General features: G+C 26.3%; 7 protein-coding genes across 7 annotated transcripts; 3 read left to right on the top strand and 4 right to left on the bottom strand.

Moving 5' to 3' along the window:
• Window positions 1-233: 233 nt before the first annotated feature.
• PNEG_02958 (hypothetical protein) lies at window positions 234-5,052 on the top strand (the record flags this gene model as incomplete). Its single annotated transcript, XM_007876812.1, has 12 exons — window positions 234-1,485; window positions 1,532-1,880; window positions 1,931-2,215; window positions 2,259-2,336; window positions 2,390-2,668; window positions 2,714-3,895; window positions 3,940-4,167; window positions 4,214-4,386; window positions 4,431-4,509; window positions 4,556-4,749; window positions 4,795-4,889; window positions 4,935-5,052. The coding sequence occupies exons 1-12, from the start codon at window positions 292-294 to the stop codon at window positions 5,050-5,052; spliced, it is 4,254 nt and encodes a 1,417-aa protein (XP_007875003.1). The 5' UTR covers window positions 234-291.
• A 309-nt stretch (window positions 5,053-5,361) lies between these two features.
• PNEG_02957 (hypothetical protein) lies at window positions 5,362-7,704 on the top strand (the record flags this gene model as incomplete). Its single annotated transcript, XM_007876811.1, has 8 exons — window positions 5,362-5,437; window positions 5,481-5,576; window positions 5,620-5,773; window positions 5,816-5,975; window positions 6,023-6,698; window positions 6,740-6,819; window positions 6,866-7,089; window positions 7,134-7,704. The coding sequence occupies 8 exons, from the start codon at window positions 5,362-5,364 to the stop codon at window positions 7,702-7,704; spliced, it is 2,037 nt and encodes a 678-aa protein (XP_007875002.1).
• A 243-nt stretch (window positions 7,705-7,947) lies between these two features.
• On the bottom strand, window positions 7,948-9,644 carry PNEG_02956 (hypothetical protein; the record flags this gene model as incomplete). The annotated part of the gene is made up of 10 exons (XM_007876810.1): window positions 7,948-8,016; window positions 8,061-8,152; window positions 8,200-8,355; window positions 8,399-8,497; window positions 8,546-8,693; window positions 8,814-9,161; window positions 9,222-9,265; window positions 9,310-9,322; window positions 9,367-9,498; window positions 9,540-9,644. The coding sequence occupies 10 exons, from the start codon at window positions 9,642-9,644 to the stop codon at window positions 7,948-7,950; spliced, it is 1,206 nt and encodes a 401-aa protein (XP_007875001.1).
• A 239-nt stretch (window positions 9,645-9,883) lies between these two features.
• Window positions 9,884-10,682, top strand: PNEG_02955 (hypothetical protein). The gene is made up of 4 exons (XM_007876809.1): window positions 9,884-10,120; window positions 10,178-10,266; window positions 10,308-10,369; window positions 10,413-10,682. The coding sequence occupies exons 1-4, from the start codon at window positions 10,025-10,027 to the stop codon at window positions 10,589-10,591; spliced, it is 426 nt and encodes a 141-aa protein (XP_007875000.1). The 5' UTR covers window positions 9,884-10,024; the 3' UTR covers window positions 10,592-10,682.
• Window positions 10,683-11,050: 368 nt separating this feature from the next.
• Window positions 11,051-12,450, bottom strand: PNEG_02954 (hypothetical protein). Its single transcript, XM_007876808.1, has 4 exons — window positions 12,232-12,450; window positions 12,035-12,183; window positions 11,575-11,992; window positions 11,051-11,529 (listed from the first exon to the last, which is right to left on the bottom strand). Exons 1-4 carry the CDS (start codon window positions 12,346-12,348, stop codon window positions 11,068-11,070), a joined length of 1,146 nt encoding a protein of 381 aa, XP_007874999.1. The 5' UTR covers window positions 12,349-12,450; the 3' UTR covers window positions 11,051-11,067.
• A 499-nt stretch (window positions 12,451-12,949) lies between these two features.
• Window positions 12,950-13,550, bottom strand: PNEG_02953 (hypothetical protein; the record flags this gene model as incomplete). Its single annotated transcript, XM_007876807.1, has 3 exons — window positions 13,534-13,550; window positions 13,124-13,477; window positions 12,950-13,072 (listed from the first exon to the last, which is right to left on the bottom strand). Exons 1-3 carry the CDS (start codon window positions 13,534-13,536, stop codon window positions 12,950-12,952), a joined length of 480 nt encoding a protein of 159 aa, XP_007874998.1. The 5' UTR covers window positions 13,537-13,550.
• A 350-nt stretch (window positions 13,551-13,900) lies between these two features.
• PNEG_02952 (hypothetical protein) lies at window positions 13,901-21,434 on the bottom strand. The gene is made up of 17 exons (XM_007876806.1): window positions 21,224-21,434; window positions 21,043-21,178; window positions 20,957-20,997; window positions 20,875-20,904; window positions 19,897-20,834; window positions 19,560-19,850; window positions 18,985-19,511; window positions 18,237-18,939; window positions 17,003-18,193; window positions 16,910-16,958; window positions 16,784-16,862; window positions 16,707-16,739; window positions 16,497-16,662; window positions 16,367-16,452; window positions 16,225-16,321; window positions 15,491-16,174; window positions 13,901-15,446 (listed from the first exon to the last, which is right to left on the bottom strand). The coding sequence occupies exons 2-17, from the start codon at window positions 21,130-21,132 to the stop codon at window positions 13,915-13,917; spliced, it is 6,537 nt and encodes a 2,178-aa protein (XP_007874997.1). The 5' UTR covers window positions 21,133-21,178; window positions 21,224-21,434; the 3' UTR covers window positions 13,901-13,914.
• Window positions 21,435-21,603: the final 169 nt, after the last annotated feature.

Raw genomic sequence — 21,603 nt, 5'->3', positions numbered from 1 at the left:
TACATTTAAATTAATTGTGCCTATTCTCCCTATATTAGTTTTTTATATTCTTATAAAAAACAAAATGAATTCTTTTAAAAATAAAATATATTGATTTTGAAGGATTTCTGAATGATATTCATTCAGAAATATGCATAAATCGTTTAGTAATGACTAAATAAGTAATGGTTATGCTCTAATAATGGATTTTTTTGGGTTTTGGAGATTAAATAAAAGAATTTTTGAATAAAAGGTTGTAGTGGTTTTTTTCTATTAATTAGTATAATTTATAATATATATTGATATTTGAAAATGGGATTTTCAAATCAATCAGAAGATTTAAATACAGGGGAAAGAAAGATTGTGTTTCATTGGAGACGGCATCGAAGATGTTTGGATGTGTATATCAAAAAAAAGAAGTTGAAGCAATGCGATGAGTTTTTAAGGAAACATTTAAAAGATATAAAAAATACAGAAGAAACGAATAATTTAAAGCAGAATTGTTTGGATATGGTTAAAATTCCAATTGAAACAAAGACAAATTTACTTCAAAATAATATATCAATGAAAGAAGCACTAATATATAGTTCTAAAGAAATTTGCGAATGGTTATATCAAAATGAATTTAATATTGAAAATCAAAAGATTTCTTTTGATAATAATATTTTTAATGGATCATTATTAAATCCTTTTAACTGCTTTCGAATAATGGAATTTCTTCCTTTTGAAAGCCAAAGAAAAAATTTAAAGCTTTATCATACGATAAATATACCTTCAAATTATAATACAATGGATAATAATGAAAAATATTATCTAAAGGATATGAAATTATTTATTCAAAAAAACCCCTCATTAATATGCAAAAAAGGAACTGTTGAGTCATTGATTATTTCATCATTAATAAAATTACATGAAGATAATAATCAAAAATTAATGAAATTTTATATTTTTTGGAATAATAGCTTCAGAAATAATAATGATCTTAAAATGGAAGACTTTCATAGATTTGAAAAAACAAATAATTTACATAAAATGTTAAAATATGATGAATATACAGAAAATTCATGGAATAATTCTTCGATAATCTTATTTGATAATGATATGGAATTGAATTTGTTGAATGAATCTAAATTTCTGACATCAAGTTTTCATCAAAAGGAAACATACAATTCCGAAGATTTATTAGAAGCATTTAGAATACCAGAATATTTCGAGTTCGGGCTTTCTGATTCTTCTATTGATAAAAAATCTATTTTTTATGTTATTAATGATTATGATGAGGAATTTTCTTTTTACATCTCACTTATTTCAAAAACTGATCAATTTCAAAATTCTAATTTTTATAAAACAGCATTTCATAAAAGTAAAAATGTTAAGAAAAAATCAAGTTTTTTATATAAAAAAAAATATCTGAGTTATTATTTTAATATCTATTGGAAATTTTTTAGATTTTTTCATAAGAAAATTACATCTATGGGTTTTTCTAATTCTAAAGATTACCAAAATGTTATATAAGTAGTTTATGTTTTTTATCATATGCTAAATAATTTAGTGTAAATGCAATGTTTTGAATAAGGAGACCAAATCTAATAAATCTTTAAATAATATTAATACTTCAAAAAAATTAAATTTGATATTGTCAAATATTTTTAACACGTTAACAGAAAATTGTAAAAGTTTATGGATACCAAAGATTATTACTTTAAAGAATCGTGAATTTACCCTAAAACTGACTAAAATAGTTCAAATTACTAGAGATAGACAAACATTTATAATTGTTGACTTGACTAAATATATAAATGCTATTGACATTAGAAAACAGTTATGTAAGAAACTTGGAATTGTAGAATCATGGTCTAAGTGTCGTATTTTTATTATTGAAATTTATAACAATGAATATGGTTAAAAACATTTTTTTAGAAAAAAAAAACATTTTTAATATATATACTAGAAGAAGAATTGAATGACGAAAAATTAGTTTTGGCAAGATTTTATGCTGATAGTCTTGGAAGTTTAAAATTTTTTATAGAATTATCTTCAAAAGAAATCGATAAAAGGAATAATAATGACATCATTCCTGTTTATTCAACACCTAATAATGATTTTTTTAAAATTTTTTCAAATATTTTATCTAAAAAAACAGATTTGGAGTTTAATAAAATTCAACTAAATAATCCAATATCTAAGTGGAGCGATAATGATATTATATTAATTGAAGATTTAAATTATAGATTAGGTAATAAAATAAGTTATTTTTGAAACAACTGTTTATATTTAAGGAAATCAAGATTTTCATGAAAAATTAAAGGATGAAAATAAAAAAACGAATTTATTTAGCGTTTCTAAGAATGATCAAGGTATTTTGAGATATAAATAATTCAATGTATATATATGTTAATAATTTTAATAGATAATTTTTTTATAAAAAAAAATCAAAACAATATAAACATTAAGTCTGGTCCTCTATTAAATAAAGTTTTCAATTTATCAGAATATTCAAAATTCTTAAATAATATACATTATCATATTAATGACAGAAAAAAGATAAATATTAAAGAAATACAACTAAAACTAGGAAAATCCTGTATTTCCAAAAATTTTTTATTTATTTTAGAAGAAACTTTCCCTTTAAATTTAAAAAGAAAGTTAATAGAAAAATTATTTAATACCGAAAATAAATCAAATTATAGTAAGTTTAATATATAGAGAGACAGATTTTTAATTCTTTTCATAGGAAAAAAAGATGATCTAATTCTTGCAAATGGAAATGAATTGAAAAGAATTGCTTGTGATTTTAAAAATAGTTTTTTTTTTTCTACTGAATTAAACAATCAGCATTCTTATTCATATGATAAGAACATTTATGGTTTTTTATTTAATAAGGAAATTATTCAGAAATTATTAAATATTAAATTTTCTATTACAGAAAATATTTCAATAGCTGATATTGATTCTTATGATAAAAATATCTTTCGAACATATGGATCATCCGAAAATTCATGCAGCAAAGAAAATATTATTTCTTTTAATAATGAACTTGGATCAAAAGAATTATTTCCAGATTTTTTTAACTTAAAATTAAATATTCCTAGAAGTTTTTTCGAAGATAAAATGATATCTAATATTAAAACGTTTTCTGATATAAATAGAGAATCAGCATTTAAAGAATTTATTGATTTATCTGATGACAATTCTGTTTCTATTGGTGGGATAGAAAATGAACAAGAAATGTTTTGGGCTGTAAAACCAAAAAAAATTGCCGATAAAATAACTTCTAATGAATTAAATAATTCAGATACGAATTACTCTTCAAATTATAAATCAGAAAGAAATACTCCATTGAATACGCTAGATATAATTAATATATTAGATACACATAAAAAAAGAATCGTTTTTAATAAATTTTCTAAACCATCTTTAGAATCAGAAAATATTGAAAATAATTTGCATAATTCAATTTTATATAAATCATCAGTAACATTATCTAAAGATATTTTTGAGGAAAAGAATCTCTGTTATAATGATAAATGGGAAATTCGGCCATCTACTCAAGTAGTTTATGATAATTTGGAAGACTTTTTCCCAAATCATGATCTCGATAAGCCTATAATTAATCAATTGGCTGATTTTATTGATTTTTTGGGCATAGATAATATCTCAGACATATTTTTAGTGTTTTTGAGAACAATTTTCTCCGATTACAACTTTAATATTGAAAATTGCATGAAATCTATCAAAATTGTTGCAAAAGAAGCTAGTGAGTCCCAAAAAAAATATGAAAATAATATTACAAATAAAAATCCTATTCCAAGAAAAAAAAGTACAAAATTATGGGGAGTGAAGCTTCAAGAAATGAAATTGAATAAAGATAAAGATGATTACAATTTTAAAAAAACCTGTAGCATAAAGAGAACACGTATGTATTATTGTTATTATATTTATTTTAGTGATACTTTTTAGCAACATTTAAGTGGATAAAAGGTAAGTTGATTGGAAAAGGTAGATATGGAGAGGTATATTTAGCTATGAATGCAACTACTGGAGAGATGTTAGCAGTAAAACAAGTAAAACTTTATCATAATTTAGATAATCAAGACAATGAATATCAAAAAGAACTGATTAATGCTTTAAATAAGGAAATAGAAACAATGAAGGACCTTGATCATCCTAATATTGTTCAATATTTAGGTATTTTTTTACTTAGCATTCCATGAAAAATTCATTATTATTTTAGGGTTTGAATCAACTAAAACAACAATTAGCATTTTTTTAGAATATGTTTCAGGCGGGTCTATTGGGAGGTGTATTCGAAAATATGGAAAAATTGATCAACAAACAATACAATTATTTACTCGTCAAATTTTAGAAGGGTTAACTTATTTACATTCTCAGGGAATTCTTCATAGAGTAAACATCTATTCGATATTATTACTCATTTTAATTACTTTTAGGATTTAAAAACGGATAATATATTATTAGATGTTGATGGAATTTGCAAAATATCAGATTTTGGGATATCTAAAAAAAGCAGTAAATTAACATTATATATAATTAATCTTTTTTACATTGAATATAGAAGAAGTTTATGATAATGATTCTAATATGTCAATGCAAGGGACTATTTTTTGGATGGCACCGGAAGTTATACACAATCAAAAACAAGGATATAGTGCAAAAATAGATATTTGGTCATTAGGTTGTTTAGTTTTGGAAATGTTTGCAGGGAAACGTCCCTGGTCTGATGATGAAGCAATTGGTGTCATGTTTAAAGTATAAATAATCAATTTTTAGCATTTTTTTAAAAAAGTTTTATAGGTTGGAAATGAACACCTGGCTCCACCAATTCCACATGATATTCAACAAAATATAAAAAGCGATGCATTAGATTTTCTAAAATTATGTTTTATAGTGTAAATTTTTTTATATCGTTTAAAATTTTTATTTTTGTTTTTTAGTGATCCAAGTTTAAGGCCAACTGCTCGTCAGCTTCTTAGCCATCCTTTCATAAAAAATGCTGATTCTAACTTTAAATTTTCTGATTCTTCATTAAGTCAAATAATCAAATTAAATTAATCTCTTTTAAATTCTTTTTTATAAAACAAATTAATTTTATATTAAAAATATTCGAGATTCTATTTAAAATGAGAAAACTATCTAAAGTCTATCATTTAATTTTTTAGAGGAACTTCTCAGGTTAGAATAATATCTAAAAATTTATAAATTTTAATATGATAAGAATTTTAAAAAATTAACCGATAAGAGGTTCAAAAAAAAATTTAAAAGATTTTATTAAAAAATATTAATAATTATATTTATAGAAACAGAACTTGATAAGAAGATTAGTTACTAATAACTTTTTAATAAGATCTAAGAATATTTTTAATGTCTGTTAAAAAGCGAAGAAACAGAAAAACGAATATTTTTATCGAAAAAACAAATGAAAATTCAGTTCATAAAGGTAAAGGATATTTAAGATTCTTGAATATGTTAAATAGATATAGAAGAACCTTTTTTTTTCGGAACGCTTAGTTTAGAAGATGAAAAATATTTTAAAGGTGTTGAAGAAACATTGATGACACATCATTTTTCACAAGAAGGTGCCTATAATTTTTTAAATAGCGAAAAAATTTAAAATTTAAGATTATAAGTTATTTATTGATAACACATTTGCAGAAATTGAAGGAAAAGAATTAAAATTAGCAATTCATCCTTTATATTCAAAAACATTAGAAAGTTTACTGCAAATTTTATCACCAATTCAATTAAAAAAGTATTTTCAATCATTAATTGGGAAGTATGGGTATTTTTTGTTATTTAATTAATTAATTTTTTTTAGTTTTAAAAGATTAATTTTTGATTGTTTTGGTTCTCATGTTTGTGAAACACTTCTTATAAGATCAGCATATATTGTTTCTACAGAGAATATATATTCTGTTTTTCAAGATAATAATGAAATACTTGTAACTATGGAAAATCTTATTTTATTTATGTGTAATGTAAAAATATTTTTATTTTTTTTAAAAAATTTACAATTTAAATCTAGGAGATTTCTGATATGCTTATGAAGTTTGCTGATCATAAATATGCTTCATATGTTTTTCGTCAATTGCTTCTTGTATTACATGGATCTATATTTCAAGATAATCTTTCGTCTAAAAGAACTACAAAAAATAAACGAAAAACACGATTACTTAGTCAGACTATTTCAACCAAACAATTAACAATGCCGGCATCATTTTTCGAAAAAAAGAAATCTATATTAGATAATATTGATACTAAATATAGCGTTACTCAAATCAGAAACCTTGCATTTAATCAATATGGGTCTCAAATTATATCTACTTTACTTTTAATTGAAAAAAGTTTAGTTGATAATGATAAAGAAAGAAAGCAGAACTTATTAGAAAAATTAATTTTTGGTGATTTTAAGGATATTTCCTTCAGATCAAATTCTTCAGAGAAAATAGAAAGTGACTCTTTTATGGAGACTCTTTTAAGAGATCAAGTTGGTTCTCATATTTTTGAATCTATAATAGAATTTTCATCTAAAGAAATTCTTTCGAAATTATATGTTATTTATTTTAAAGATAAAATTTTAAGAGTATCTAAACATCCAATTGGAAATTACGTATTACAAAAATTTATTGAGAAAAACAATAATTATAAAATATTGAATGAGATTACTGAGGAAATAGTTATGCATTTTAAAGAATTAATTGGTTTGTTTATTTATTTTCAAAGTAAATATTAATTTTCAAAGATATAGGACATATTGGTATTTTGGTTTCCCTTATTAATGTTTGTTCTCAAATAACTTTAATTAGTACTAAACTTTTAAATGTTTGTTACATTGTTAATACATATATTTATTCTAAGGATTTATTAGGTGCTTAAAGAATGTTTTGGAGGTTCAGAAACACATATAAAAAATAATATTTTTCCTTTAATCTTAAATCTTGATCCAAGAAATGAGAATAATTCTATGAAAAACTTTGAAAAAGAATTAAATAATGATAATCGTATAGTAGACCAAATTAAAGTTCAAGGGGCTCATTTGATTAAATCCCTTTTTAGTCTTCCATATGAGATGTATTACTTTTTAATTGAAAGGTTTTATTTTTTAGTATCCCTATACTTCATTAATATTTACATAGTTTTCTTTTGCAAAATAAAAAAGTAATTCTTTATTATGCAACAAATAAAATTGGATCCTGCATAGTAGAAACCATACTTAAGCTTCCCCCTTTATTAGCTTCTGATAGAAGGAAATTGTTGAATAATTTTTTCGAATCATATGCTTATCTTTCTTGTGATCCTTTTGGATCACACATTGTTGATGCATGTTTATACACATCTATAGGATTAAATAGTTATAGAGAGCGCATAGCTAATGAACTTTTGAAATCTAGAGAAATAATAGAAGATAACTATTACGGAAAAAGAGTTTGGAAAAATTGGCATATAAATTTATTTGAAAATAAATATTCAGAATGGAAGAAAAATATAAATTCTTTTGTTAAAAAAGGACTTTCAGAGTCAAAAGAGGATAAAATAACTAATATCCATATATCAGATATAGATTTTTTAAACGATGCAAATAAATATACAAGTTCTTTATTAACATTATGTAACAATAAACAGAAAGAAAAATTAGAAGATAGATTTAATAATGATCTCGAAGAAATAGGTATGTTATTTAGAAAATACAAAAAAAAAAAATTATAAAATATTATGCTCTTATTACAAAATATTTTAAATATAAAAAAATTAATTCAAATAAGCAATCATTAATGATAAAAATATATGCATCATATTATTTTTTTAATCTCTAAAATTTCAATATATTGATCATTTCTATAAAATTCTATGTATAATACTCATTTAAAAGAAACTAGCACTTAAACAATATTTATAACATAAAGATATGGCATAAAAACAAATACATATATTTAATTGATTTATACGTAATTAAAACAGCCTCTTTTTTGCATTAGAAAGACCTATTCGATTTTTCCCTAGATCATAGATAGAATAATACTAAAAATATCAGGGAATGAATATCAAATAAATGTAAAAAATACCCTACGAAGAAACACATCTCCAACAATCCAAAGAGGACCAGCAGGTGGAGGAATATCCATTCCTATAAATGTGCTTAGACACATTCCTTGAACTAAATATTGATTTTAGTTTGTAAAACTTTTTTCTTTCATAAAATACCTTTCAAAATATAATCATGAGATGATAAAGAAAAATCATGTCCATCCAAACGAAATACAATATCAGGCAAAGTACTTGTCTTGTTACAGTCAATAATATATTCACCAGTCCATAATTTAGTTGCGCCAATTGCATTATTTAAAAGTTCTGAAACGTCTATCATACATTAATTAAAAATAATTAAAATTATAACTTCAACCTGATGGCATCACAATTAAACTCGTTCCTGTGTCCAAAATAATGCCTGTATTAGAAAGTTCGATCATATCTTTTCCAAAAAAAAAAGCATCTAAATTAACTAGAAAAAAATATTAGACAAAAAATAGATAAAATTAAAAAATAATACCTTCCCAATAAGCTTTTCTACGTATTGGAATATACGTTATATTGCCATCAAAATGATTTGGATCAATGCCGCCAAATACACATTCTCCACCTTCAATATCCTTTTCAATAGTTCCTAACCAAAATGAAAAAATAGGTTCAGGAATCAACTGAAAATATTATTATTATTGTTTGATAAAAAGGTTAAAATAGTCTTGATATTTTGCAAGATTTACAAAAAATAGCCAAAAAATAATGCTAAAATCATATATAAAAGCTTTTTTTCATACCTTTTGATTAATCATGTTGTAGAAAGGTGGAACAACGTTATTAACAGAAATAGAACTATATGCAAGTCCAAGAATCCCATCAAATCTCCCAAATGCAAAGGAAAGTCCTGGCTCCGAAATAGCCTCTCCAAAATCCTGAGAGTGAACAATAAGATCCCCAATATGTAGTACATCTTGACTTATAAATCCCGATAAGCTACCTGAGCCATATCGGATTTGAAATTCTGTTCCATTTGCTAAATATGTTGATGATAAAGATGAATCATATCTTTTATGTAGAAGGCATGCAATAGACGTACATTTCGATGACGGAACCCATAAATTAGATGATCCTGTATCTAATACTACCTATATATTTGACAAATATAAATCTATAAATTCCACTTATATTTTATTAAAAACACTCACTTTAAATGTTTGCGGAGGCGTTCCGAGCTTAATTTGTGTATAATCTAATCCTTTTTAATACTCATTATTTTTCTGCAAAATCACATACATTGTGCATTAAACTGCAAAAAATTACTTAAACTTTATAAATAAAATCCATACATACAAAGTTAGTCAGTGAAACTTCATGCAAATCATCCCTTGGTTTTTCCTTATCTACTATATGAGATGTATCTATTTTCGAGAAATGGCTCATATATTTCTCCACGAGCGCTGAAACCTGCACGGTTAAGGGTATCTAATTTTTCGTCAATTAATTATAAAAAACACTTTTTATACCTTCTTATCCTCATTATTAGGCTTTAATTTTATAAGCTTAATCTTTTGAAAACTTGCTAAGGCTGTTAAAGCCCATCCAAGTATTAAAACTTTTAACAACAACATTTTATAAGTTGATATTGTTTCAGCGGCAACCCTTAATGCATGTTTAACCCTAATCTTATTATGATGACTAATATTAGGGTCTAGTTGAACATGGCGTAATAGGGATAGGGATAGGGATAGGGATAGGGATAGGGTTGTATAATATACAATTTACAGAGAAATAAAAAACAAGGTAAATGACTTGTTTTTAAAGAAATATTTAGATATTTAATTAAATATTAATTATAAAACAGTCAAATTTTTACCCAGCAAATTTTTAGTCAAATTTTTATTTAACAAATTTTTAATATTTTTCATACAAAAAGTATTAAAAATTTGTTAAAATATTTTTTACAAATTTTTTTTGGTTATCTTTTATAGATTTTTATATTTTTTAAAAAATGTCATATTTTCTGGTTATTGTCGGTACTAAAGATAATCCTCTTTTTCAAACAGAATTCGGTACTCGTAAAGCAGGTGGAGATGGAGTAGCTCGTGTTTGTTACTATATTTTTATTTAAATATTTTATCTTATAAAGTTTTTTATATAACAGTTTCGTGAAGAAATTCGACATCGGAATCAATTTGTTGTTCATGCAACATTGGATCTCGTTGAAGAGCTTCAATGGGTTTCATCTGGAATGTATGATTTTTGTTTTGTATATTAAAGATTTATATGAATAGGTATATGAAATCGCTGGATACATTTCATCAAGTAATGGTTTCCGCATTTTTAACAGCAGGAAGTAAGTTTTTTTTTTCTTTATACATAATTGAATTTAATTATAGATATTAAATTTATGTTACTTCATGAAATTCGTAATGAAGATGGTATTCGGAATTTTTTTCAAGAAGTTTATGATTTGTATACAAAATGTTTAATGAATCCATTTTATGAAGTAGATATGCCAATTACATCATTTGCATTTGAACAAAAAGTAAAATCTATTGCAAAAAAATATTTGTAAAAGTATTAAATGTCAAAAATATCAACAAATTCCCATATATCTTTTGATGTTGAAACTGAATATTTATTAAAAAGAAGAAAAAAAAATAGTTAAATAAAACTATTTAATACTTGTGAGTAATCTCTAATATTTATTATTTAATACAGAATAGTTGTAGATTTAAGATTTGAAATAGAATTTTATTTATCATTTTATTAAATATTTGTTTATTTAATATTTAATGATTTTCATTATAGAGCAAAGTAAAAGTATAAAATCGCTATTAAATAACTTAATCAAAATCAAGTTAATTGATGTTGATGTTTGGACAAATTGGTTATACAGACATATGGATTACTTTTCATTGTGCATTATTAGAAGATATTTTAAGCGCGCTATCCTTTTTTTTCAAGTGATTATATATAATTTTTTTGAGAGGTTTTTTGCGGAATTCTAGACATTCTTCCTTTAGACATTTCACTGTAAACTGGAATTGCTTAGGGCATGGTTTGTCTTTTAGGTGATTTTGTTGGATTCATATCAAATATCATTTTTTTAATAGAAAGGCGTCGAAAAGATTTAACTGTATCATTTTTTGATCGATCTGTTGTCTTTTGTAGATTTGTTTTTGATAATGATGTATCTGATGTATAAGATGGTTTATAAATCTTTGTACTAACTGGTGTTACAGGTTCATGCAAATGATAGATCAATGATTCATTTTTAGACAATGGTTCAGAAGATGCTAGCGGAATTTCAAAAGATGTATATGGAATTTGAGATTCTGGTAATGGCATTATGAACTTATTCTCTGATGATTTTAATGTTTCTGATATTTGTTTATGATTCTCGTTTGACTTGGATATTATAGTAGGTGAAATCGGTTGTTCTAAAAATTTTGAACGTAATAGAAGTGGTTTTATAAATATGCGACATGATTGAAGACGTGATTCAAGGTTCTAAACGTTATTATATGCTTTTCTCTAGATAAAAAGAGTCAATACCTTAACATGTTTTGACATTTCTTGCATCATTCTAACTGAATGTGATAGTATATGTTTTTCCTTTATTTTTGAGATAGGTATTTTAGGTTTAGGACTAGAAGACAGATCCTCTGAAATCTTTTCTTTCTCTACATCTTCTTCTATTGATGTTGTTATTTTCTGATTAGATATATCGACACGGCGTGCTGGACGTAATAATAATGCTCTAGATATCATTTCTTCTTTTTCTGCCTGTACTTGTTCAAGTTTTTCTTTCACTAATAAAAGTTCAAGTTGTGTATCACGCAATTCATCTTTTAACCGTTGATGTTCAATTTCAAGAGATTTTTGTGATGCTAATTCTGCTTCAAGAAATACATTCTCCTCTATTATTTTATTATATTTTATTTCTAACTCTTCAAATGATGATTGAACTACCCTAAAAAAATTAATAAAAAATATAATAAATCATTTTTAATACCTTTCCTTACGTTCCATTGCATCATTACTTAATTCAAGATCTGTTATTTTTGATTTATTAAGTCGATGTGCTTCTCGAAGTCTTTCAATTTCTTTTTCCATAGCTGTTGTAGATGCTATATTTTCTGATTGTATTTCTTCATATTTCGTCTATTTTTAAAACTATTAATTAAGTAACTTTTATTTAATATTCTAAACCTTCCATTTTTCTACTTCTTTCTTTAAACATGTATTCTTTTCCTTTAATATTTCATATTGTTTTTCCGTATATTCAAGTTCTTGTTCTAATGCATCTTCAAGCTCTTTACTTGTCATTTTAAAGTCATCCAATGCAGTACGCGCTTCTATAACAGCTTTTTCTAGTTCTTTGCATCGTTCTTGATAAACTTGAATATCCCTAAAGCCATATAAATATATTATATTCTCGTACTTGTTATTTTATGATTTTACATCCTATAATTGTCCTTCAAATCACTTATATCGCTATTTACATATGCTGAATCTTCTTTTTTATTCATATTTTCTCCTTCATTTAAGGTTTGAATACTTTAATATGTAATATTTCTATTATTCAGAAAATCTTATTAATTTACTTAAAAATACTGACTTTTTTACCGGAAAAAAGCACTAATCTAGTTAATTGTTATCTTATAAGCTTATAAAAAGGTAAAATACTGTTTTCATAGTGTTTTATATATGTATTTTTATCATATTTTTTTATCAAAAATTTCTGAAGATTGCTCCCTAATCTCAACTCATAATCTTAACTTAATGAAATTAAGTTATAAAATTATTATGGAAATAATAAAAAAAAGGTATATATTTCTTTTAATGAATTAAAGATTATCAATTCTTGAAAATATTTATGATTAAACAGTTTAATTTTATAAGATGCAGAAATTGGTTTTTATTTCATTTAAAGTGAATGAATATACTTAACTTTTTTATTAATTGATTCCTGTTCTATTTTTATGTATTTATTCATAAAAAAAAGTTTAATTATTGATAACAAATGGCTTGAAAGTAAAAAACATGGAATCTAAATGTACATTATTTAAAAAACTGAAATAAAACATATATGTTTACTTACAAGATATAAAAGCCATGCTTTATCAGTAAAAATAGCAGTAAAAACATAAACAACCCATGTGATATAAATTGTATAAAACATATATGCAACAAGTCCTTTTTGATTTAAATCTTCAAAAGAATGAAGAGATTTTTTCTCAGATTTAGGTGAACCCATAGACCATAGTAAAAAAGATAAAGCTGTAGAAAGAAAGCATGAGATAAAGTAAAAAATAAATGTATATTTCGTTGTTGAAGGGTAATAATAGATTAAACGTATTGAAATAAAAAATAAATTGCTTAAAATTCCGCCAATTTTTAATGTTCTTATAGCAGTCTTATTTTTTCGTGCTTGTTTTTTTAATGATGCATTTGCCTAATATTAAAATATGTTAAAATTATAGAATATCTTAAAAAATTGTTAGAATTCACCATATTCTTAATCTTTTTCCCTGTCAAATTAATTATCGTTAAATAATTTTTAAAAATATTATTAAAAAATAAAGGTTAATTAAAAAAACATAAAAAAATTTACAAAATTTAAGGGTTATAAGTTGTTTATGAAAAAAATATTTTATAAAACTTAAAAATGTTTAAGTTGAACAATGATTTGTTTTCGTAATTTATATAATATTTTTGTATTATTTTTCCCAACTATAGCAATATTTTAATGAGAATTTTTTAAAACGAAGATATTATGAAAAATAAAGATGTATAAAATCATTTGTATCATATTAAAATCTGTTTTGGTATTTTTTGAATAAACCATCTTTTAAAGGTAGTTTTTCTTGATAGGTAAGCAAATGATTAAGACTATTTAATAATTTTTCGTTGGGAAAGTATTTTAATGATTTCATTTGTTTCTTGGTCTGACATTTCCTCCAAAACTCTAGAGAATCCATTTAGGACACTTGCTTTATTAAGTTTAGCCATATCTACAATCTCATCAGATATTGTTGTTTTTTCAAATTCTTTAATTAAAGATTCTATATGTTCCTTATTTTTTTCAAGAAGTAAAACAATTTCTCTATCGTTGTTATCCCAATCAAGATCATTATTATAAAGTTGAGATATCCATTTTTTTAAAATTTCAACGCTTTGACGAAAAGAAAGCTTCTTATTAACCTTTTTTATCTTTTGTATTGCGTAATGCTCATTTAAACGCCTACGTAGTCTCCAATAGAAAAATCGTCGGGATTGGGACCATTGTAAACACTGTCTAATTGCACCTTTACGTTCCATTCTGATAGGAAGATCATGCAAATCTGCATATTCAATACTTATTTGATGATAAATAGGAAGAAGTAGTTTTTCTCGTTCATCTATTTTAGTTTTTATTTCAGTTAATTGATCTTGAGATAAATTAGGATTTTGCAGTTGTTTTTTTAGTGAAGCATAAATAGGATCTAAACGAGACATACATCCTAATAATTTCTCTTTACGAAATTTTATTTCAACAAGTCCTTCTGGTTCTAAAATACCAGCACGAGATTTTTCATCTGCGTACATTTCCATCATATCTTCATTAACAGTAGGATCAATGACAACCCATGATCCTCCCCTTAGTTCACAATATGGGGGTATGTAAATGAATATTGGTTGCTTGTATTTTGAAAGAGAATCTACAATATATGATCCATATTTTAATACTTCATTAAACATATCTCTTTGACCACCAGAAAATCCTCGCCAATTTGCCAAAATAAAAAGAGGAAGTTGTTCTCCATAATTAAAATCATTAATTGCTTGTGCTGTTTTAAATGCGGAGTTTGGATACCAAACATTTCCTGCTTCTATAATGTTTTGTTCATAAGATTCAGGATTAGCTGGATCTGCAGGTAAAGTATTTTCTATAGAGCGAGCTTCCACTGCAATAATACCTATAGGAATCCCACCTAATCTTGCACGTCCAATAACAACTGTCTTAGCCCATCCGCTTAAAGTTTCATGAAATGATTTTCTATCAAAGAGTCCACTAAGAAAGCAATTATCATCTTCTTTTCCTTCAATAAGCCATCGAACATCATAAGCACTTTTAGGCGGAACATATTCTACATCTCGATCCCATGAATCTAAAGAAGGCAAAACTGGGACAGGATTATCTTTTTTGTCTGGAACAAATGATAGCCAGTTCATTATTTTAGAAATTCCATTAAAATCATTTTTTGCTGTTAAATGGGATATTCCATTTTTATACATAATTTGGGTACCACCTAGCTGTAAATTTGACGAATACACTTCACAGCCTAATAATTTATTGATCGTAGATATTCCTGTTAAAATAATAGGATGACCTTCTACTTGAATTGTGCGTTGGCCTAATCGAACGAGATATGCGCCAATTCCTTAGATATTAAAATAAATAAAATCAGATTCATCACTACTTTACCTACGGATCTGCATGTAACTAAAGTTATAGTAAAGATATCTTCATAAGTACGAGATGTTTCTCCAGCAATAAGTCCCGCTCCTCTTAAACATTCAACTCCTAATACTTCTTCTGAACCAATTATGGCTGTAATTTTATATCTTTCTTCTCCATTTTCGATAATTTTTTCTGAAATAAAATCTTCTCTATTATTTTCTTCGAATTGTTTGTATATTTCTGGTGTAAAGTATAAATATTTAAATCCTTTTTCTGGATTTTTTGGATCATTCCATGCTACTGAAAAAAGCGATATAAGCTCTTCTGAAAGTCCAATACGTGCGCCAGAATTAGCAGATAAATATATTCGTGGAATTCTCAATTGACGAGCTAAAAGAGTAGCTTTAAAGAAATATTGGTCTTCATCTGGTCCAAATGTGCCTGTCCTAAAGGTAATATCATTAGCAATAAGAATGAATTGACGTCCTTGTGGATATTCTGGAGTTTTTGCTGTAACAAGCCATGCTACCATCCCTATAGAATTTGTTCCAGGCTCTCTAATAACTTCTTGAAGCTGAAATTTATCATCCATCACTAGCTCTTTAACTTTTAGAATATCATCCGGAATTTTACAATTATTATTGATTTGAATGTATTTTTGCCAAGATATTCGTACAGCTTGGCGGAAAATTTCAGGAAAATCATATACTATAAGAATTTTTATAAGTAGCATTATGAAAATATTATATTTAAAATACCATATGTCGTGCCTATAAGATGTGCTTTGTATCTTTTTGGTTGAAGCCATTCTTTAGTTGCATATGGAGTTGTAATAGAACGAAGATGCATAGATCCCTAAAAAGAGTTAATATATATTATACAATTTTTGTTTGAACAGACAGGTGGACCAATAGATTGAAAAATATGATGACCCTTGCTAGTTTTTACTTCTGTATAAAGTTCAAAACATACAACAAAACCAGATACTATGATAAATTGGTTAAAAATAGACAAAAAAATAATCCCAAACCATTTGAAATAATAATTCGTAACGGAGAAGCCAATCCAGTCAAAGAATCGGTACATATAATTCGTATTTCCGCGGAAGTTATTCTCAATCTCCATAAGCGCCGCCCAAATCGCTCAATAAATCCTCCTAATGTTGGTTCAACTTCGTCTGGGGCTAAATTAAAAATCTATATATAGTAAGCTTATAATAAAATATATTTTTCTAATATACGGGAACGAAATTTATAAAAATATGGTTTAAATCCTAGATTTGTATTAATAAACGAATATAAAAACATATAATAAAACAGTATATTCTATTCCAATTATTTCTAGTGCATCCAAAATATCGCCTATTAAATGATTTGTCTCAGATATTAAATATTCGCTATATTTTTTGTTGATAAGTTAGCAATTCATAACTAAATAATGTACCTTGTTGGAATTTCATTTGTTAACTTTCCCGGTCTAACTAACGCTCGAGCTTAATATCATTAAAAAATAAGTAAGAATTGTAGGAATACGTACTAAAAAACCGCTTGTCTCCTGGCGATTCTTTGGCTACAGCTCTATATATATGAATATTTCTATTTCTTGTAAAAACAGGTTCAATATGGAAATTTGATAGTCTTCCAAGTTCTAATTGAAATGCCAAGGCTGGCTCAATATGACGTATACTTTTATCTTCTGCGTATACATTTGCAATTTCGTTAGAAAGGCCTTCTAACTTTCGAAAAGTATAATATAAAGGATATGATGATTCATTTTGGCGACCACAAACAAAAGTAATACGTCTCACTTTATGAATAAGAAGTAATGGAGTATGATCTTTAACTATTGGGCATAAATGATCAATTATTGCTTTGTCATCCAGATTTTCTATGTTGCGAATTAAAACATTAAGAACATGAATAAGTTGCTTCTTTGATGTTGAATTTTTTAATTCGTGAGGTGAGTCAATCTCAATATCTTGTTCATATTCATCTGTATTTTCTTTATCAATGGGCAATTTTTTTAAAGCTCGTGGAAGTTGATCATTTATCTGACCTAATGTTTCTGTAGGTACAATTACTCCGGCTCTTGGAGGTTTTGAGTCAGATATTAGAAGTGACATATCACTAATAGATGCAACCCTTTTAAGTTTCCTGTTTTCTGTAAATTCTGTAGATATTGATGGCAATTGAGCAGCTGTACATGCATTAATTCCCTGACTAGTAGATGATCTTAACTGAAATTTCCATGAAATCATAAACGGTCCATCTGATTCAACATGATATTCTAAGCTTAGAAGTGAGTATGCTCTATACGCTCGGCGAACATAAACTTCAAGTGCAGCTAATGATATCCATGGGTTTTTATGCGCAAAAAAAAATGTCAAGACATCAAAAACAGCATATTTTGAATCAATTAATTCCCTCAGAATATCAAGAACAGGAGTTCTATATTTCAATTGATTATTATTTAACTTTTCCTCAATAGATGATTGAAGAATTTGTTTCATCTGAGAAATTCTTTCACCAAAAGATGGAAGTGAACATTGAATTAAAATTTCTCGAGCTTTTAAAGATACCTTAACTGTATCTCTAGACTCCAGGTCAATAAGTTTCCGTAAAGATGGCCCTAAATATTTCGAAATATCCTCCGATGGACATGTCTTAATAATATCTAATATTGCTGAAATTAAATCGTTTTTTGCGTTTACCTTTGAATGTGACAATACTTATTTATTAGGAATTATAAAATAATGTAAAATGATAGCTACCTATTTCAAGTACTTTATCTATATTATCTTTATTTTCATCTCTTAATCGTAAAATAACATCCTCTTCTCTAATATTCTGTAAATTAAAAAGACTTTCTATTTTCCAATATTCTTCTAGAAGATTTGAAAGTACTAAATATTTATGAACTTTCATTCCATCTTTGTATTTTAATGCAATTTGAAAAAGACTATTTAATTTCATTTTTAATATCTCTATATCATCGGATAGTATATTTCTTCTAATAAATAAATCAAATTTGCGTAATATTTTTTTTCCAGGGAATTCTTTATGTTTTGAATAATTCTTTTTAACAATGTCTAAAAGATGTTCACCTAATTTTTCTGGAATATTAGATGATAATGCAGAAAATTGAAAATGCCATTCTCCATAAGGCAACTCTGGATCTTCTAATACTTCTATCAATTCTTTTAAAGTAGAAATAATCAACAATTGGTTATCATAACCTTGTAATATGTTTTTTAAAATTCTAATTAACTGAACAAATCTTTGAGGAGGCTTATTTCCAATGACTTGCGGCAATCCCCATGATGGTAATGAATCTTCAAAAGGTTTAGCATGCTTTATACGAGATGGATCATCCATTGTTAAAATTCCAAGAATATCGCCTGTTTCTAAAGTAGCTCCTGGCTGTTTTATTAATTGTACTATTCCATCTTCTGCAACGGTGAGTGATAAATACATCTATTTTAGATCAGAATTTATTTCCAAAACCATGAAACATTTTACTTTCATGACTTCAATTTCTGCAAATACTTGTCCTTTTTTTACATGTTCTCCATTCCCCACTAGATATTTTACAAGTTTTCCCGGGGACGGTGACCTTAATTGTGTAGGATCATTCTCCTGTTCTAATATACATGTTTTTCCATTAATACTCATTGTTGTATTTGTTTTATTATCTGACCAATATACCGTATGAGATTTCCCACCCAAAAGTATCAAAAGACCGCCGCCACTAAGACGTCTTGTTTCAACTGTACATTTCGAGCCATTGATAAATAAATTGTATGAATCAGATGAACTACGTGTCACAGTAAATTTAAATTTCTCTTTTAGATAAATAAAATCTACTGAAAATACTGTTTTTAATGTTTCACGACTTAAAACTTGACCTTTTTCAAGACATGTTTTATATTCTAAAATTCGTTCTTTGTTTGCTACATATGCTTTGATAACCGCACCACAGACAATTGCAACCATTTTATCTGGACGTTCTAATGTAAGTTTTTGAAGAATAAGTGTATCTAACCATTCTATAATGACAATAAACATGAATACATATATATAATTTTTCAATATACCTGTAGTTATTGTATTTTGTTCGAAATCATATGTTTCAAGCAATTTAATTAAATATTCCACTGTTGTACGAAAATCCCCTCTAATGCTTAATTCTTTAAGTGCGATTACCATATGTTTTCTGGATTCAGCACGGTTTTCACCAAATGCAAAAATGTGGCCAAACTGAGAATCACTATAGTTATGAATACCACCTGGAGCGGCAACACTAAAATATCCCCATGCATTTGAAGATGAACGAAAAATAAGTTCATGCATCATTCCGCTAGATGGTTTAAAGCCTTCTCCTGGATCTTTTTAAAATATTAATACCAATTAAATAACATAGATAAGTTTTACCTTCAGAAGTAATACGACATGCAGTTGTATGACCTTTGGGTTGAGGCCTTCGTTGTGTTTTTAATGATTTAGTTTTAGAAAAATGAAAATCAATTTCTGTAGTTGTCCAAGGATCAAGACCATAAAATAATCTTATATCTTTAATCTTATGTAATGATAACCCCATTGCAATTTGTAGTTGTGCAGCAGGAAGATTTACACCTGTTATCATTTCTGTTGTAGGGTGTTCTACTTGCAATCTAGGGTTAAGTTCTAGAAAGTAAAATTTATCATCAGTGTGGCTGTATAAATATTCTACTGTTCCCGCCGAAACATAACCAACTATTTTCCCTAGAGCTATAGCAGCTTTTTCCATAGAAGAAAAGGTATCTGGCTTTGCAATTGTTACTGGTGCTTCTTCTATAATCTTTTGATGTCTTCTTTGTACAGAACAATCTCTACCAAATAATGAAATAATATTTCCATATTGATCTGCTAAAATTTGTACTTCTAAATGCCTTGCATTTTCTGCCAATTTCATAATAAAGATTGGTGAGCCAGGAACTTCAGCCATTACTTGCAAAAATGATGATTTAAACTCTGATTTATCTTCAACTTTTCGAATTCCTTTGCCCCCGCCTCCTCTACTTGCTTTAATAATGATAGGAAATCCTATTTCAAGAGCTTTTTCAAGACCTTTTTCCGGAGTATTTATACATGCATCATGATAAACACTATCCTCAATAGAAATAAGTCCGCAATTTTTGTCAATGTCTACTTTTTTTAGATTACTTCCACTCCATAACATACAAGGGATATTAGCAGATTGTGCAATAATAATTGATGATATTTTATCTCCTAACGATCTCATAGAAGATGCAGATGGTCCAATAAATACAATTTTATTTTTGCTTTGAGATAACATTTCTGGTAAACGGGGATTTTCTGAAGCATGACCCCTAATAATATAAATTATTAAATATGAAAGAAAAACACTACCATCCTGCCCATACTGCATGAACTCCCATCCTAAGGGAAAATAGATAAGTTTATACACTTTTTCTTGATTATTTTTACATACCGTTCTGCTATATCAACAATTAATTCTACATTTGCATAATTCTGTATAAATATTAGTAACAATAATAATATAATAATATACAATACATTATTATTACTTCCTCCTGGAACTTCCACATATTGTTCTGCCATTTTAATATAATCTGCATTGACTTTAAGATCTTCTGGTGTTGCCATAACAGTAAATTGGATTGCTCGTTCATTATTAAATGTTTCATATGCCCTAAAATAGATAAAACGAATTATTAGAAATAAATATATCTATTACCATTTCCTAATAGATCTTATCTCCTTGACTGCTGCAATTCCATTATTAGCAATTAAAACTGATGTAATTACTGTGTGTCCTCCATGTGCTGCAACAAATTCCTTAACTGGACCTGGAGACGCTTTTTCTAATGAATTCCCTCCTTCATAACATGTTATTTAAAGGTTTGTTTCTTTTCCATTTTGCCATTTTTTACCTAAAAAATTAGACAAAATTTCCACTCTATTTTTCATCTAATTATTAAAAATAATTATATTATAATTTCCTTAAATTCAAATAAAGATATAAATATCTATTTTAATCAAAAGTATACTCTTTTCCTTCACAAAAAAAGGCTGAATATCTTTAAATAATTAAAGTTGATAATGATTTCCCATTAA

Source organism: Pneumocystis murina, assembly GCF_000349005.2.
Source record: "Pneumocystis murina B123 chromosome Unknown supercont1.14, whole genome shotgun sequence".
In the NCBI taxonomy this organism is placed as follows: domain Eukaryota; kingdom Fungi; phylum Ascomycota; class Pneumocystomycetes; order Pneumocystales; family Pneumocystaceae; genus Pneumocystis; species Pneumocystis murina.
The sequence above is the reverse complement of the archived record's forward strand: the minus strand, read 5'-3'. Positions and strand labels throughout refer to the sequence as shown.

Bases quoted from the DNA above. Each gene is read 5' to 3' on its own strand.
- PNEG_02955 (XM_007876809.1), top strand. From the start codon at position 10,025: ATGTCATATTTTCTGGTTATTGTCGGTACTAAAGATAATCCTCTTTTT. The intron at 10,267-10,307 runs GTATGATTTTTG...TTATATGAATAG, and splicing joins CAATGGGTTTCATCTGGAAT to GTATATGAAATCGCTGGATA. The intron at 10,370-10,412 runs GTAAGTTTTTTT...ATTTAATTATAG, and splicing joins CGCATTTTTAACAGCAGGAA to ATATTAAATTTATGTTACTT.
- PNEG_02954 (XM_007876808.1), bottom strand. From the start codon at position 12,348: ATGACAAGTAAAGAGCTTGAAGATGCATTAGAACAAGAACTTGAATAT. The intron at 12,184-12,231 runs GTTTAGAATATT...TTTTAAAAATAG, and splicing joins AAGAAGTAGAAAAATGGAAG to ACGAAATATGAAGAAATACA. The intron at 11,993-12,034 runs GTATTAAAAATG...TAATTTTTTTAG, and splicing joins GCAATGGAACGTAAGGAAAG to GGTAGTTCAATCATCATTTG.
- PNEG_02952 (XM_007876806.1), bottom strand. From the start codon at position 21,132: ATGGCAACACCAGAAGATCTTAAAGTCAATGCAGATTATATTAAAATG. The intron at 18,940-18,984 runs GTAAAATGTTTC...GATCTAAAATAG, and splicing joins CAGAAATTGAAGTCATGAAA to ATGTATTTATCACTCACCGT. The intron at 16,863-16,909 runs GTACATTATTTA...CAAAAAATATAG, and splicing joins ACAAATGAAATTCCAACAAG to CGAATATTTAATATCTGAGA.